At 45.3% G+C, this 12,324-nt stretch overlaps 1 protein-coding gene and 1 long non-coding RNA gene across 5 annotated transcripts in view; one reads left to right on the top strand and one right to left on the bottom strand.

Moving 5' to 3' along the window:
- LOC118668042 overlaps window positions 1–4,859 on the bottom strand; it is an 18,094-nt gene extending 13,235 nt beyond the window's left edge. For both annotated transcript variants that reach the window (XR_004971498.1, XR_004971499.1), the window contains exon 1: window positions 4,618–4,859. This is a non-coding gene — a long non-coding RNA (uncharacterized LOC118668042). The remainder of the gene's footprint in view (window positions 1–4,617) is intronic.
- RPUSD3 (RNA pseudouridine synthase D3) lies at window positions 4,854–12,232 on the top strand. Of its 3 annotated transcripts, XM_036332109.1 has the most exons (9): window positions 4,854–4,995; window positions 5,298–5,437; window positions 6,607–6,651; window positions 6,783–6,882; window positions 7,586–7,693; window positions 7,773–7,857; window positions 8,074–8,197; window positions 10,883–11,022; window positions 11,828–12,232. In XM_036332109.1, the coding sequence occupies exons 1-9, from the start codon at window positions 4,871–4,873 to the stop codon at window positions 12,017–12,019; spliced, it is 1,059 nt and encodes a 352-aa protein (XP_036188002.1). In that variant the 5' UTR covers window positions 4,854–4,870; the 3' UTR covers window positions 12,020–12,232. The 3 variants fall into 3 exon arrangements, with proteins under 3 accessions (XP_036188002.1, XP_036188004.1, XP_036188005.1); XM_036332111.1 differs by lacking the exon at window positions 6,607–6,651; XM_036332112.1 differs by lacking the exon at window positions 10,883–11,022 and having other exon boundaries at window positions 11,828–11,961.
- The last annotated feature ends 92 nt before the right edge of the window (window positions 12,233–12,324 follow it).

The following is a 12,324-nucleotide window of genomic DNA, read 5'->3' as shown; positions in this document are numbered from 1 at the left end:
TTGCCAAAGTTCTTGCCAGTCCTGTCTATATTTACCCACATCTAAAGAATTGGCTATTTAAATATTTGAATTAGAAAAAGTTCTTGAGGTATAACTTACATATAATAAAATTTACCCTTTTAAGGTATATACTAGTAGTTCAATTAACTTTGGGCAAATTGATACAGTATGTAACCACCACTTCCAGCATGCCAAAAAGCTCCTTTAGGCTCCTTTCTAGTCAATCCTATTCCCCCACCCACCCCAAGCCCTTGGCATCCACTTGGTTTTCTGCCAAAATAGTTTGCCTTTTCTAAAATGTCATGTAAATAGAATCACACCGTCTTTTAAAAATTTAGTTCTATCAAATTTTAGTTTTGAAATTTTTTATTATTTTAAAAATTTTATGAATTTTAGTCTTTTATGCTTGATTTAGATATTTATACTAGGTATGTGTGTATATATAAATGAAATATATCAATGAGATAAAAGATTTAAGCAGCTCCTAAGGGAAAACATATTTATTCATCTTCTCACCTATGATTCCTTCTCAGGAAGTAACCACCATCTTGTTTTTGTGTGTCCTTTTAAAACCGGACACAAAACAGGTCCGGGGCTACCTGTCGTCACTACTTGAGCCAAATTAAGCATTGACAAGGTTGAATTACATGAGCATTAATCCAATTATGCCAGCACTATGGAGAGAGCAGCAGGTCATCCTGAAAATTCTGCTCTAACATCTACTAGTTGGCTGACAATATATGGATAAGAAAGATGGGCTATGTGCAAAGGGGAAGGGGGACAGGATAAGGGCTGCAGGGTCCATGGTCCCTGTGTCTCCTTCCAGGATCTTGAAGTCCGATAACAAGATAGTTAATTTACTGTTAAAAACCAGTTCAGCCTGTTCCTGGGACTGGAGAATGGTCAGCATTCCTGAGGCGAATTCCCGGAGGGGGTCAGGGTCCAGGCACAGCAACCAAATCAAAGTGTTTCCTGTCCTTGAATTTTTTGAGTAATGGATCTATCCAGGCTCCAAGGCATTGTATCTTTTTACAGCCTTGTTTTTCTTCTTGCATCAGATTCTCCAGTTTCCCAGGATCTGTAAGAAACCTGTTATAGCCTGACCAGCAGGTGTGGCTCTGTGGTAGAGCATGACCCATGCACCAAGAAGTCCATTTCTCAGTCAGGGCATACACCCGGGGTTATGGGCTCGATCCCCAGCAGGGGGCGCGCTAGAGCAGCCAATCAGTGTTGCATGGATGTTTCTCTCTCTTTCTCCCTCTCCCTTCCTCTCTCTCAAATCAATAAAAACATACTTTAAAAAATGTTTAAACCTCTTACCTATAGTTAGTAAAGTGAATAATCATTAAACAACTGTGGTCCTATTCCTATTATATGCCCTTCTCCCTAACACTTTCAGAAATCCAGGAGTATATAAATAAAACAAATATACATAAATTGCACACACATATACAGTCATGCACCCCATAATGATGGGGATAGTTCTGGGGAATGCAGCGTTAGACAATTTCATTGTTGTGTGAACATTATAGAGCGCACTTACACAAACCTAAATGGTATGGCCTGCTACACACCGAGGCTACAATCCTGTAGAGCAGCGGTTCTCAACCTGTGGGTCGCGACCCCTTTGGGGGGTCGAGCGACCCTTTCACAGGGGTCGCCTAAGACCATCGGAAAACACATATATAATTACATATTGTTTTTGTGATTAATCACTATGCTTTAATTATGTTCAATTTGTAATAATGAAATTGGGGGTCACCACAACATGAGGAACTGTATTAAAGGGTCGCGGCATTAGGAAGGTTGAGAACCACTGCTGTGGAGCATGTTACTGTACAAAACAACATGAGATTAAATCAAGCACAAAAGAAAATTATGCAATTCATTGATGCAGTAAGTATGAGATGTATGATCCTGCTGCTAGTATAACATGGCATACTGTTTTATGGCAAACTTTTTTTTTAATAAGTAGAAAGAGTACACTCTAAAGTAATGATAAAAATATAGTATAGTGAATACATAAACCAGTCCCATAGCTATTTATTACTATTTTTAAGTATTATATACTATACAGAATTGTATACACTATTCTTTTCTATGAAAGGTTTGTCTACACCAGTATCACCACAAACATGTGAGTTAAGCATTGTGCTATGACAGTGTAACAGCTTCAACCTCACTAGGTGATAGTAATATTTCAACTCCATTATAATCTTTTGTAAAAATATTTTAAATGATTTTTTTAGAGGGAGAGAAACATCGATGTGAGAGGTTTTTTTTAAAGACATTTTTAAAACTTTTTAGAGATACAGGGAGAGGGAGAAAAAGAGAAACACCGATGTGAGAGTGAAACATCAATCAGGTGGGAACACCTCCTACCAGGGATTGAGCCTGCAACCCAGGCATGTGCCTGACCTAAATAGAACCAACGACCCTTTTGTGCATAGGAGGAAGCCTAACCAATGGGTCACACTGGCCAGGGCTCTATTATAATTTATGTGACCACCATCACATGTGGTCCGTAGTTGACTGAAATGTCATTATGTGGAACATGACTATATATATATATATATATATACATATATATATACACACACACACACACACACACACAGTGCATGCATATTCTAGTCACACTGCCCTTACCTTTGTTCTTTTTACTTAATATTCTCTGGAGATTGAGTCATACCAGCACATATAGACCTATACATTCCTTAATGGCTGCACGGTCTGGATGTGCTACAATTGACTTAGCCATCCCTCTGTTGATGGATTTAGGTTTAATTTGAAGTCTTTTGTTAATGCAAACAATGAATTAAAAGTTATAGTGCTCTTAGTAAATAAATAAAACAATACACAGGTTGCATGTGACTTTTCCATAGTTGTAATTACAGAAAAGAATCCATTTTGTTTGTTTGTTTTTTACTTAGTTCATTTCTCTTGTTGTTCCCTACTTCTGCTTCCTGGTGAATTTCTATAAGTTCTTCACACCTGCCAATCATAACCCAGGCTTGGACACCTTTTCTGATTTCACCTGGTTCCTCACTCCTCACTAAATCTGCACAGGGTTTATCAAGGTGTGTTGTGATGCTGTGATTTGAACTGTATCCACTTGGTTGAACTTCCTGTGAGTAGTGCCTGGGTCTTGCTGATCTGTGTTCCCCAGTTGCCAGGGCCTGGAATAGAGTTAGCATGAAAAAGATGTTGAAAAGGCCTAGCCAGTTTGGCTCAGTGGATAGTGTTGGCCTACAGACTGAAGGGTTCTGGGTTAGATTCTGGTCAAGGGCACATGCCCGGGTTGTGGGCTCGATCCCCAGTGCGGGGCGTGCAGGAGGCAGCCAATCTGTGATTCTCATTTTTGATGTTTCTATCTCTCTCGCTCTCCCTTCCCTTCTGAAATCAATAAAAATATATTTTTTAAAAATGTTGAGTAGGTAATGTATTAGATTTATTTCCCATACAGAGCTAATCACAGGACAATTTATGTTTCCAGTTTTGAGGCTTGTTTTGTTTTTGCTTTGATAAATAATGCTTTAGTGAATCCCCTGCCTCTGGACTTTCTCTCCTTTTGGATTGTGAACCAGGCTGTTCTTCCAAGCAGTTTACTGGATTTCCCTCACCCCTACCCCCAACTCGCCTTAAGACAGTGGCTTTTTGAAATCAGAAGACTTCTAGAATTAAAATGGTAATTAGAAGACCTTAACTTTCGTTCAGTTTTGTCCTGAGATAGCCTCTCTGACCCTGATGAATTTCTTCTCTGCTCTGTGTCTCAGGTTCCCTGTCAACATTAAGAAATATTCAAACCCGTGAAGAATTTTTGTGGGTTTATTTGAGCCAAACTGTCGACAAATGCCGGGAAACAAAATCTCAATGGATTGAGATAATGCTCTGGAGAATGGCAGTTATGCACTGTGTGTGTGTGTGTGTGTGTGTTTTAATACATATATTTTTATTGATTTCTGAGAGGAAGGGAGAGATAGAGAGATAGAAACATCAATGATGAGAGAGAATCATTGATTGGCTCTCTCCCACACGCACGTGGAGGATCGAGCCCGAAACCTGGGCATATGCCCTTGGCCGGAATGGAACCTGGGACCCTCTAGTCCGCAGGCAGATGCTCTATCCACTGAGCCAAACCCGCTAGGGCTGCACCTTGTTTTATACATTACAATCAAATGGGTTACATGAAACCCATTGGTGATAGATTAGGGAGGTGGGAGAAAGCAAAGTGGGGCGGAGGAGGGAGGGGAAACTCTGGGATTGGATAAAAAGTAAGATGATAGACACACTTTTTACTTAGGTGGGTGCAGGAGAGTTAACAGTCAACAAACTAACTCAATAACAACAAGGCAATCTGTGGTCTCTGCAGACTGGTGCCCGTGCTTCGAGGGGTCTGGAAAATTTGACATTCCAACGATATGTATCACAGGTGCAAAGGAACAACAGACAGTCTCCGTTATGATAAAGATGGGCCTTTTCCAGGTAAGATACTGGCCTAGAACATGACTACCCACCATAAACTGCTTTTAGTTCCCAACGTTTTAATTTCAGACTATCCTTTGTGGTTCCTATAGGCCTCTGAGTTTGCAAGGCGGCCGTGCAGGCTTCCCTTACCTAGCCAGGTTAGCTTGCGGCCTCTTTCCGTCAACCTTTGGCCCGTTTTGTTCGTGGAGAGCCTCTGCGACCCTGACAAAAACCTTCTCTACTCTGTGCCTACGGCTCCCCAGAAGCACTTCCTTCCAGGCGAAGGCGAACTTCCGCCTTCTCACGGCTCTAAAGCCCGCCTTCTGGCTTTTCCGATTGACAGTCTATCTGACCAATCAGCGTGCTGTGGGCTAGCGTGGGGCGTGGGCTGCCCTCTAGACACATGCGCACTGATTTCGCAGGGGAAATGGGTGGCTACCGGGTGTTGGGCCAGGTCTGGGGTGGCTGGTGGCGGGGGCCTGGGGTCAGCTCAGCTCGCAAGGTCGCAGGCTTTGGCACCGAGGCCCGGTGATTGCACACACCTCCATACACACTTCCGTGGGGGTGGGAGGGTGGGGCTAGGGGAAGGTGCGTGCGGGATCTGGAGTTAGGAAGCTATGGGTTCCAATGTGGATCTGCTGTGTGATGGCACATTCGTCACTAGTCCTCTCTGAGCCTCAGTCTTCTCCTCTGTAAAATGGGGCCAGTGGAACCTGAATTTTCGGAGACCTCCGCCCAAGCATTCTGAGGCATTTGTTAGGATTTAGGATTTAAGAATGGGCGGCACCTCGGTAAACACACTCCCCTGTGGCTTACTCCACCTTTTCCAGGCGTCAGCTGCAACCTCGAGGCTCCAGCAAGCGATCAGGGTCCCTGGGAAACCAGTCCTTCCCAGGGCTGCTGCAGCCAGAGAACCTCAGTCGGGAGGAGCTGGTCGATGTGCTGAGGGCATCTGTGGTGGACCAGAAAGGTGAGCGTGAGCGAGACAGCTGCACAGAGACGGGGAGGGGAGCGTGCTGCCCGAGCCTTCTGGCCAACTGGATGGGCTCCCCATTAAAAGCCTTTGGGGTCCAATCCTGGTCTGCCTCCTATTAGAGCAGTGGTTCTCAACCTTCGGGCCCTTTAAATACAGTTCCTCATGTTATGACCCAACCATAAAATTATTTTCGTTGCTACTTCATAACTGTAATGTTGCTACTGTTATGAATCGTAATGTCAATATCTGATATGCAGGATGGTTTTAGGCGACCCCTGTGAAAGGGTCGTTTGACTGCCAAAGGGGTCGCGACCCACAGGTTGAGAACCGCTGTATAAGAGTCATGGGCAGGAATGAGCCACATAATCTCTCTGAACCTGGGCATTATGGAGTATGGGGTGGGAAGGTGGAAAGAGCTAGAGAGTGTTAAACACATTAGGCACTTCAGAATGGGAATTGCTGTAATAAATTGCTTATTGATGGACAAAACACAGGCTCTGGAGTCGGATCTAGGCTGTGTGGTTTTGGGAAAGTAACAATTTGAGCCTCAGTCTTCATTCAGCTATTTAATACTTCTCTTAACTATTTATTGAGCATAGGCTGTGTTCTAGACACCAGGCATGGCTATACAAGATAAATATGGTTTCTGGACTCAGCGAGCCAATATTTTAGTGGGAGAAATGGATTAAACAAATGAACAAGGTAGTTACTAGTGATCAGTGCTATGAATAAAACAGTGGTATGACGGTGAGGGACTGTAGGAGTGGGGCAGACATTAGATTGCAGAATTAGGCCCCTCTGCTGGTGACGTCTGAGCCAGGATGATATGGAGGAGACAGACATGAAAATCTGGGACAGAAGAAACAGCAAATGCAAAGGCCCTGAGGTGGCAGGAGCGTCCCATACATGAGGGACAGGAAGAAGTTTAGTTTAGGGTGTGTTTGATAACATGTCTGAGAGTTGTGGTGGGGCCTCATGATAAGATGAATTGAGCCAGAGGGAAGGGGGGTCGGGGCTGGGTGGAGGGGGGCAAAGGGAGTGGAAAAATGGGACATCAGTAACAGTGTCAATAATAAAAATAAAAAAAGATGAATTGAGAAAGTGCTTTGTAAACTCGAACTGCTGCTTTTTCTGTCAATGATGTTCCTGTATGTCTGTCTTAGGACCACTAGTGACGCTGAACAAGCCGCAGGGTCTCCCAGTGACAGGTATGAGCAGGGGAAGGAGATGCACTGAAAGGGGGTTTGATGTCTCTAAGGAGGGAATAGTGAAGAGAAGGGGATGATGGGATAGAGTTGCCTCTGGAGCAGCTTGTATTTTTTCTTTCTTTTTTTTCCAGGAAAACCAGGAGAGCTGACATTGTTCTCAGTGCTGCCAGAGCTGAGCCAGTCCCTGGGGCTTGGGGAGCAGGAGCTCCAGGTTGTCCGAGCATCTGGGAAGTAAGTGGTGGGCGTGATTGGACGGTAGGATAGGCATCCATCTAGGGTTAGGGAACAGTTGCTTGGAAAGAAGCCGAGGCATTTCCATGGCTGGCTTGGGATCATAGAGATAGAATACAAGGTGCAGGAGGGAGCAGACCGATCTGGGTTCAAATCCTCATGCACAAACTGGCATCTTAGGCAAAGCATGAAACCTCACTGAGCCTCAGTTTCCTTAATCGTTACGTAGAGCTAATACTAGTGAGAGCCATGTTCAGTATGCAGACACTTTTCCAAGTCCATACTCATGGGCAGGCATTGCCATGAACTGATGGTCGATATTCTTTCGTCTAACTGCCATCAATTAGAGATGGTACTTGAGAAGAAATCACAAACTCCTTGGCTTGTGTGTGGGGAATTTAATTATTTCAGAGATAATATATATATAAAATTAGTAGTGTAGGGCTTGGCACATGGTGGACACTCCGCAATTGGTGGTGATTGTTATGACACTTAACTCTGAGCTCCTGGGATCCAAGGCGGAGTGAGACACACATTGAGCTGCATAGCTTCTCAAGCACGAGGGAGCCCTGTTTCTCAGGAGGAGGTCTGGGTTGTAATCTGGTATTACTGTTTGGCCTTAAACAGGTCAGTGTCTCTCCTTTTTTTGTGAGTGAGCCCAAGGGACTTTAACTCTCATGACTTGTCTGTCCCCTTCCGTCAGGGAGGCCTCTGGGCTTGTGCTCCTCTCCAGTTGTCCCCAGACAGCAAGCCGCCTCCAGAAGTTCTTCGCCTGCTCACGAAGAGCCCAGAGACCCACGGCCACCTACTGGTGAGAGGTGCTGGGAGGCCCCGCGGCCGTGGGGAGGTCCCGCCACGCCGCTCTGTGACCGCCTCCTGCCTCTTCCCAGGGCTGTCACTGATGGGATCCCCGCTACTTCTGAGGGGAAGATCCAAGCAGCTCTGAAACTGGAATACGTTGATGGCGTTGGTTCAGTGAGTCAGGCTCTGGGTGGGGAACAGGAGGAGACTCTCCAGTCATATTACTCTTACAGGGGAGTTAAGGGTATGGACTTGAGGTAGCTGGCTCTCCTGTCTCCCAAAACAGGCACGTGACCACTGCCTATACTGCCTGTCCTGAGTAGCAGGGAGGGTTTGGGTATAGCTCCCGGGTGTGTGTGAACTTGTTCATTCTTGGGGCTGATACCACAGGTAGTTCCAGTGAAGTCCCCGTCCCGAAAGGACATCCTGGAAGGTGTCAAGAGGACCCTAAGCCACTTCCGTGTGATGGCCACAGGCCCTGGCTGTGCTCTGGTCCAGCTGCAACCAGTAACAGGTGGGTCTAGAGCCCCAGCCAGCCAGATTTTAGAACTGCATTTGGCTGGGGAGGTGAGGGAGGGGGAGGAAGGTGGTAGTGTTAGGAGCAGCCTGGGGAGCATCTGATGGACCCCAAAGGTATATGTGACCAGGCCCAGCTTGTCTTCCATTGTCAATCTAATGGTCATTCCTTTGTAGCTCATCAACTTTTTCTCTTATTGATCTCAGGATCTTCTCTTTGTCTTTAGTGTTCTGTAATTTCCCTATGATAAATCTAGGTGTGGGGGTTTATTTTTATTTATGTTGCTTGGGATTCACTGTGCTTCCTGAATCTGAAGATTAATGTATTTCATCAGTCCTGGAAAGTTCTCTTTCCAAATGTTGTGCCTCTTGCATTCTCTCTGTTCTCTTCCTTTTCAATGCCTAATACCGTAGACATGTCTGACCTTCTCATTCTATTCCCTATGAACTTTTCTTTCATATTTTTTTGTTTCTTTATCTCTGCTGCACTCTGGGTAATTTCTTTACTTTTGATTTGAGAGAGAGAGAGAGGAAGGAAGGGAGAGAGAGAAACACCCATCTGTTGTTCCACTTTGGCTGATTCCTGTATGTGCATTGATTGGGATTGAACCCTCAACCTTGGTGGATTAGGATGATGCTCTAACCAATTGAGCTACATGGCCAGGGCCTGGGTAATTTCTTTAGATCTATCTTCCAGTTGAGTAATTTTCCTTTAATTGGATCTAACCTGCAAATTTAACCTATCCATTGACTATATTTTTCACTTCTAGAAGTTCCGTTTGGTTCTTTTATAAATACAAATGGCCTTTTAAAAAACATGTCATGCTTTTTTACCCGTATTATTTGTTCTTTCTTTTTCTTTTTCTTTTTTTTTAATCCTTAATCATTTTAAACAATTGTGTTTCTATAATTCCACTGTCTGAAATTCTTGAGGGTCTAATTCTGTTGTGTTTCCCACCGACTCTCTCACTTGGTGGATTAGGTTCAGCTGGGTCTCTGTGGTATCAATGCCTAATACCGTAGACATGTCTGACCTTCTCATTCTATCCCTATTAACTTTTCTTCCATATTTCTTATTTCTTTATCTCTGCTGCACTCTGGAAACTCTTTATTGCCTCATTGGATGTGGGCCCTTTGGGAGAGGTTCTGCCTTTGCTTCTGCTGAATGCCTCAGGACTATCACTACTTTAGGATCTCCCTAAATATTAGTTTCAGTTGCAAGTTCACAGATCATTCGAGAAGTAGTAGAGCCCCGAGCCTGTGTGAGAACAGGCTCATGGCTATGAATTTTCAGGGGAATGGTTCATTCCTCTTATCCAGTCCTAAGGTAATCATCTGCCTTCGTTGGTGGCTGGCTTTTTCTCCTGGTCCCCCATTTTCATTGGGGCAGCAAGGGCTCATCCCTGGCCTCTGGGGTAGCTACTTGAACCCAGACCCCCTGGATATCAGGATTGGCAGCACTCCGAGAATAGGTGAACTGTGGGCTCTTGTGTGTTCTGGATTTGTTTTCCTTTTTGTGTTTTGGTCTTGAGCAGTGATTCCCAAAGTGGGCGCTACCGCCCCCTGGTGGGCGCTGCAGCGATCGGGGGGGGGGGGCGGTGATGGCCACAGGCGCATTTGTTTTAACTTTTTTTGTATTACCTTTCTATTCTGAGTTCAATAAATAGTTTCATAATTTCAAACTTCAATGTTTCTAATTTACACCTTTCTTTACTATATTTTACGAAAAAGGTAGAAACATTAATACATATATCTTTCTGTTTAATTGCTATTAAAATTTTTTAAAAATTAATTTCCAGGGGGCGCTGAGTAATATTTTTTCTGGAAAGGGGGCGGTAGGCCAAATAAGTTTGGGAACCACTGGTCTTGAGGACCTTACTTGCCTGTATACCCAGTTGTGTCTTTAAAAGATTGTTGTTATATCTTCCTGGGATTTCTAGGTGGTTTATAGCAAGAGGGTTTTTAGATTATTACCAGACATAGAAGCAGAGTACAGCTCCCGGGTTTAAATCCTAGTTTATGGTGGTAGGCAAGTCACTTCTTTTTGAGCTTTGGTTTTCCAAGATGATAATATGACCCACTTACAGGGTTGTCATGACAAATAAGTTTATATATGTGAAACATTTTGTACCATATCTAGCATATAGCCCCCTCACTTCTGTATTTGTCAAGGTACTTTTGGTTGTAAGTTTCCCAAAAGCTAGTTCAGATTGGTTTAAGACAAAAAAGAATTGATTGGCTCACATAATTTGGCTGGACCAGAGGCTCAGAAGATGTCATCAGGAAGCTGTTTCTCCACTTCTTCTTGCCTCCCATACGTTGGCTTCTTTCTCCTATAGGCTCTCCCCTAGTGAAGGTGGAGATGGCCAGGGTTCCAGTAGCTCCAGGCTTACACCGCACCAGTTCAGCACCCCAGCAGGAAAGAACATGCTTTATACTCAGTAGCTTCAACAATGAATTCAGGGTTGCCTCTCTTCATGGGTGAATCTCACAGGCCAGGTGGATTGACAGCTGTGACCTGGTCATATGCCCTGCTCTGGAGGCCCGGGCAGTAGCATCAGCCTCACGAAAACCACCTGATCTGAGAATGGGGGTGGTGTTTCCCTGGAAGAAATGGGAACAGACGATATTGGGTAGGACAGAGAGCAGCTGCTAACCGTCTGGTCTCTCTCCTATCTCCTAGTGTTCCCCAGTCAGCTACAGGTACACATGGTACTACAGCTCTGCCCTGTGCTCGGGGACCACAGGTATTCAGCCCGCGTGGGCACTGTCCTGGGCCAACGCTTTCTACTGCCAGCGGAGAGCACCAAGCCCCAAAAACAGGTGCCCAAGCTGACCTGTCTTCTGCCCTCTGGGGGTGGGCTGGGGGACGAGGGTGGGCAGATCTCCAGACCTTACCTCTGCAGCTGGGCACTGGGAGGCAGTCCCTCTTGGCTTCCAAAGCTACTGTAGCCCTGTCTTGCTGTATGGCCCTGAGCAAGTGACACCCCCCGTCTTGGGCCTCATCTGTCCCATCTGTTCACCAAGAAAGCTGAACTAGCTGATTTCTAAAGGCCCTTCTACGGCTGCTGTTCTTTGAGTCTCTTTGGTAAAAGGGATAAAGGAGGTTGTGTATTAGGTAACTATCAGTTCTAACAGGCTAGCCCCAAAATACTAGACAGTCTTTAACACATTAGTTTCCCTCCATGTTAAATCCAATGAATGGGGGATGGGGCAGGTGGGCTTTGCTCCAAGGAGTCACTCAGACCCAGGCTGTTGCTATCTAGCCAGCAGGTAAGTGGGGACAGTGCAGGTTCATGTGGGAGATTTTCATGGGCCAGGTCTGGAAACGGCATACATACGAACACTCCCATTCCATTGGCTAGAACTCAATCACATGTCCTCACCAAACTGCAAGAGGGGCTGGGAAATGTAGTTTAGCTCTATGCTCAGGCAAAAACTGATCTGATGAACCCCTAGCCAGTGCCTGCCATAGTGAGCGTGCATGAGTGTTTACATGTGCACACGTAGAAAGGAAATTAATAGCTACAGACATGGAGGGGAGGAGGAAGTACTTGCCTAACTCCCATTTTGGTTAGAGTTGGTTGGAACTGACCTGGCTGAATGCTGACATCCTCTCCCACCGCAGGTCCTGGATGAAGCCTTCCTCAGACGCCTCCACCTGACGCCGGCCCAGGCGGCCCAGATGCCCTTGCACCTCCACCTGCACTGTCTCCACCTCCCAGGCACCAGGCCCAGGGATGCCCCCATAGAGCTTTTGGCACCTTTGCCCTCTTATTTCTCCAGGACGCTACAGAGCCTAGGGCTCTGCCAACAATAGTTCTCTTTCTGTTCCTACTGGAAAGTGGTGGGTGTCGGGGGACTGAAGGCTGGAGGAGAATGAGCTCAGTGCGCAACATGCGGTAAGGTCATGGTTTAGGGCTCTGTGGTTGGACTAACCTAAGGTCACACCCTGGCCAGGCACTTGCTGTGTGATGTTGGACAAATAACTTCACCTCTCTGGATTTGAGATAATAAATGTACCTAACTCATAGTATGGTTTTGAGGATTTGCTGAAAAAGTAAATGTTTACAATCGACCATGCTTTCTGTTGACCTTTTACCAAATAAAATTATTAGCAGGTTC

Source organism: Myotis myotis, unplaced genomic scaffold, assembly GCF_014108235.1.
Source record: "Myotis myotis isolate mMyoMyo1 unplaced genomic scaffold, mMyoMyo1.p scaffold_m19_p_13, whole genome shotgun sequence".
Lineage (NCBI taxonomy): Eukaryota > Metazoa > Chordata > Mammalia > Chiroptera > Vespertilionidae > Myotis > Myotis myotis.
This window is presented reverse-complemented; position numbering and strand designations above follow the sequence as displayed.

Excerpts from the sequence above, each read along its gene's own strand:
- RPUSD3 (XM_036332109.1), top strand. The coding sequence starts at position 4,871 with ATGCGCACTGATTTCGCAGGGGAAATGGGTGGCTACCGGGTGTTGGGC. Across the intron at positions 5,438-6,606 it reads ATCTGTGGTGGACCAGAAAG|GACCACTAGTGACGCTGAAC; the intron begins GTGAGCGTGAGC and ends TGTCTGTCTTAG. Across the intron at positions 7,858-8,073 it reads ACGTTGATGGCGTTGGTTCA|GTAGTTCCAGTGAAGTCCCC; the intron begins GTGAGTCAGGCT and ends CTGATACCACAG.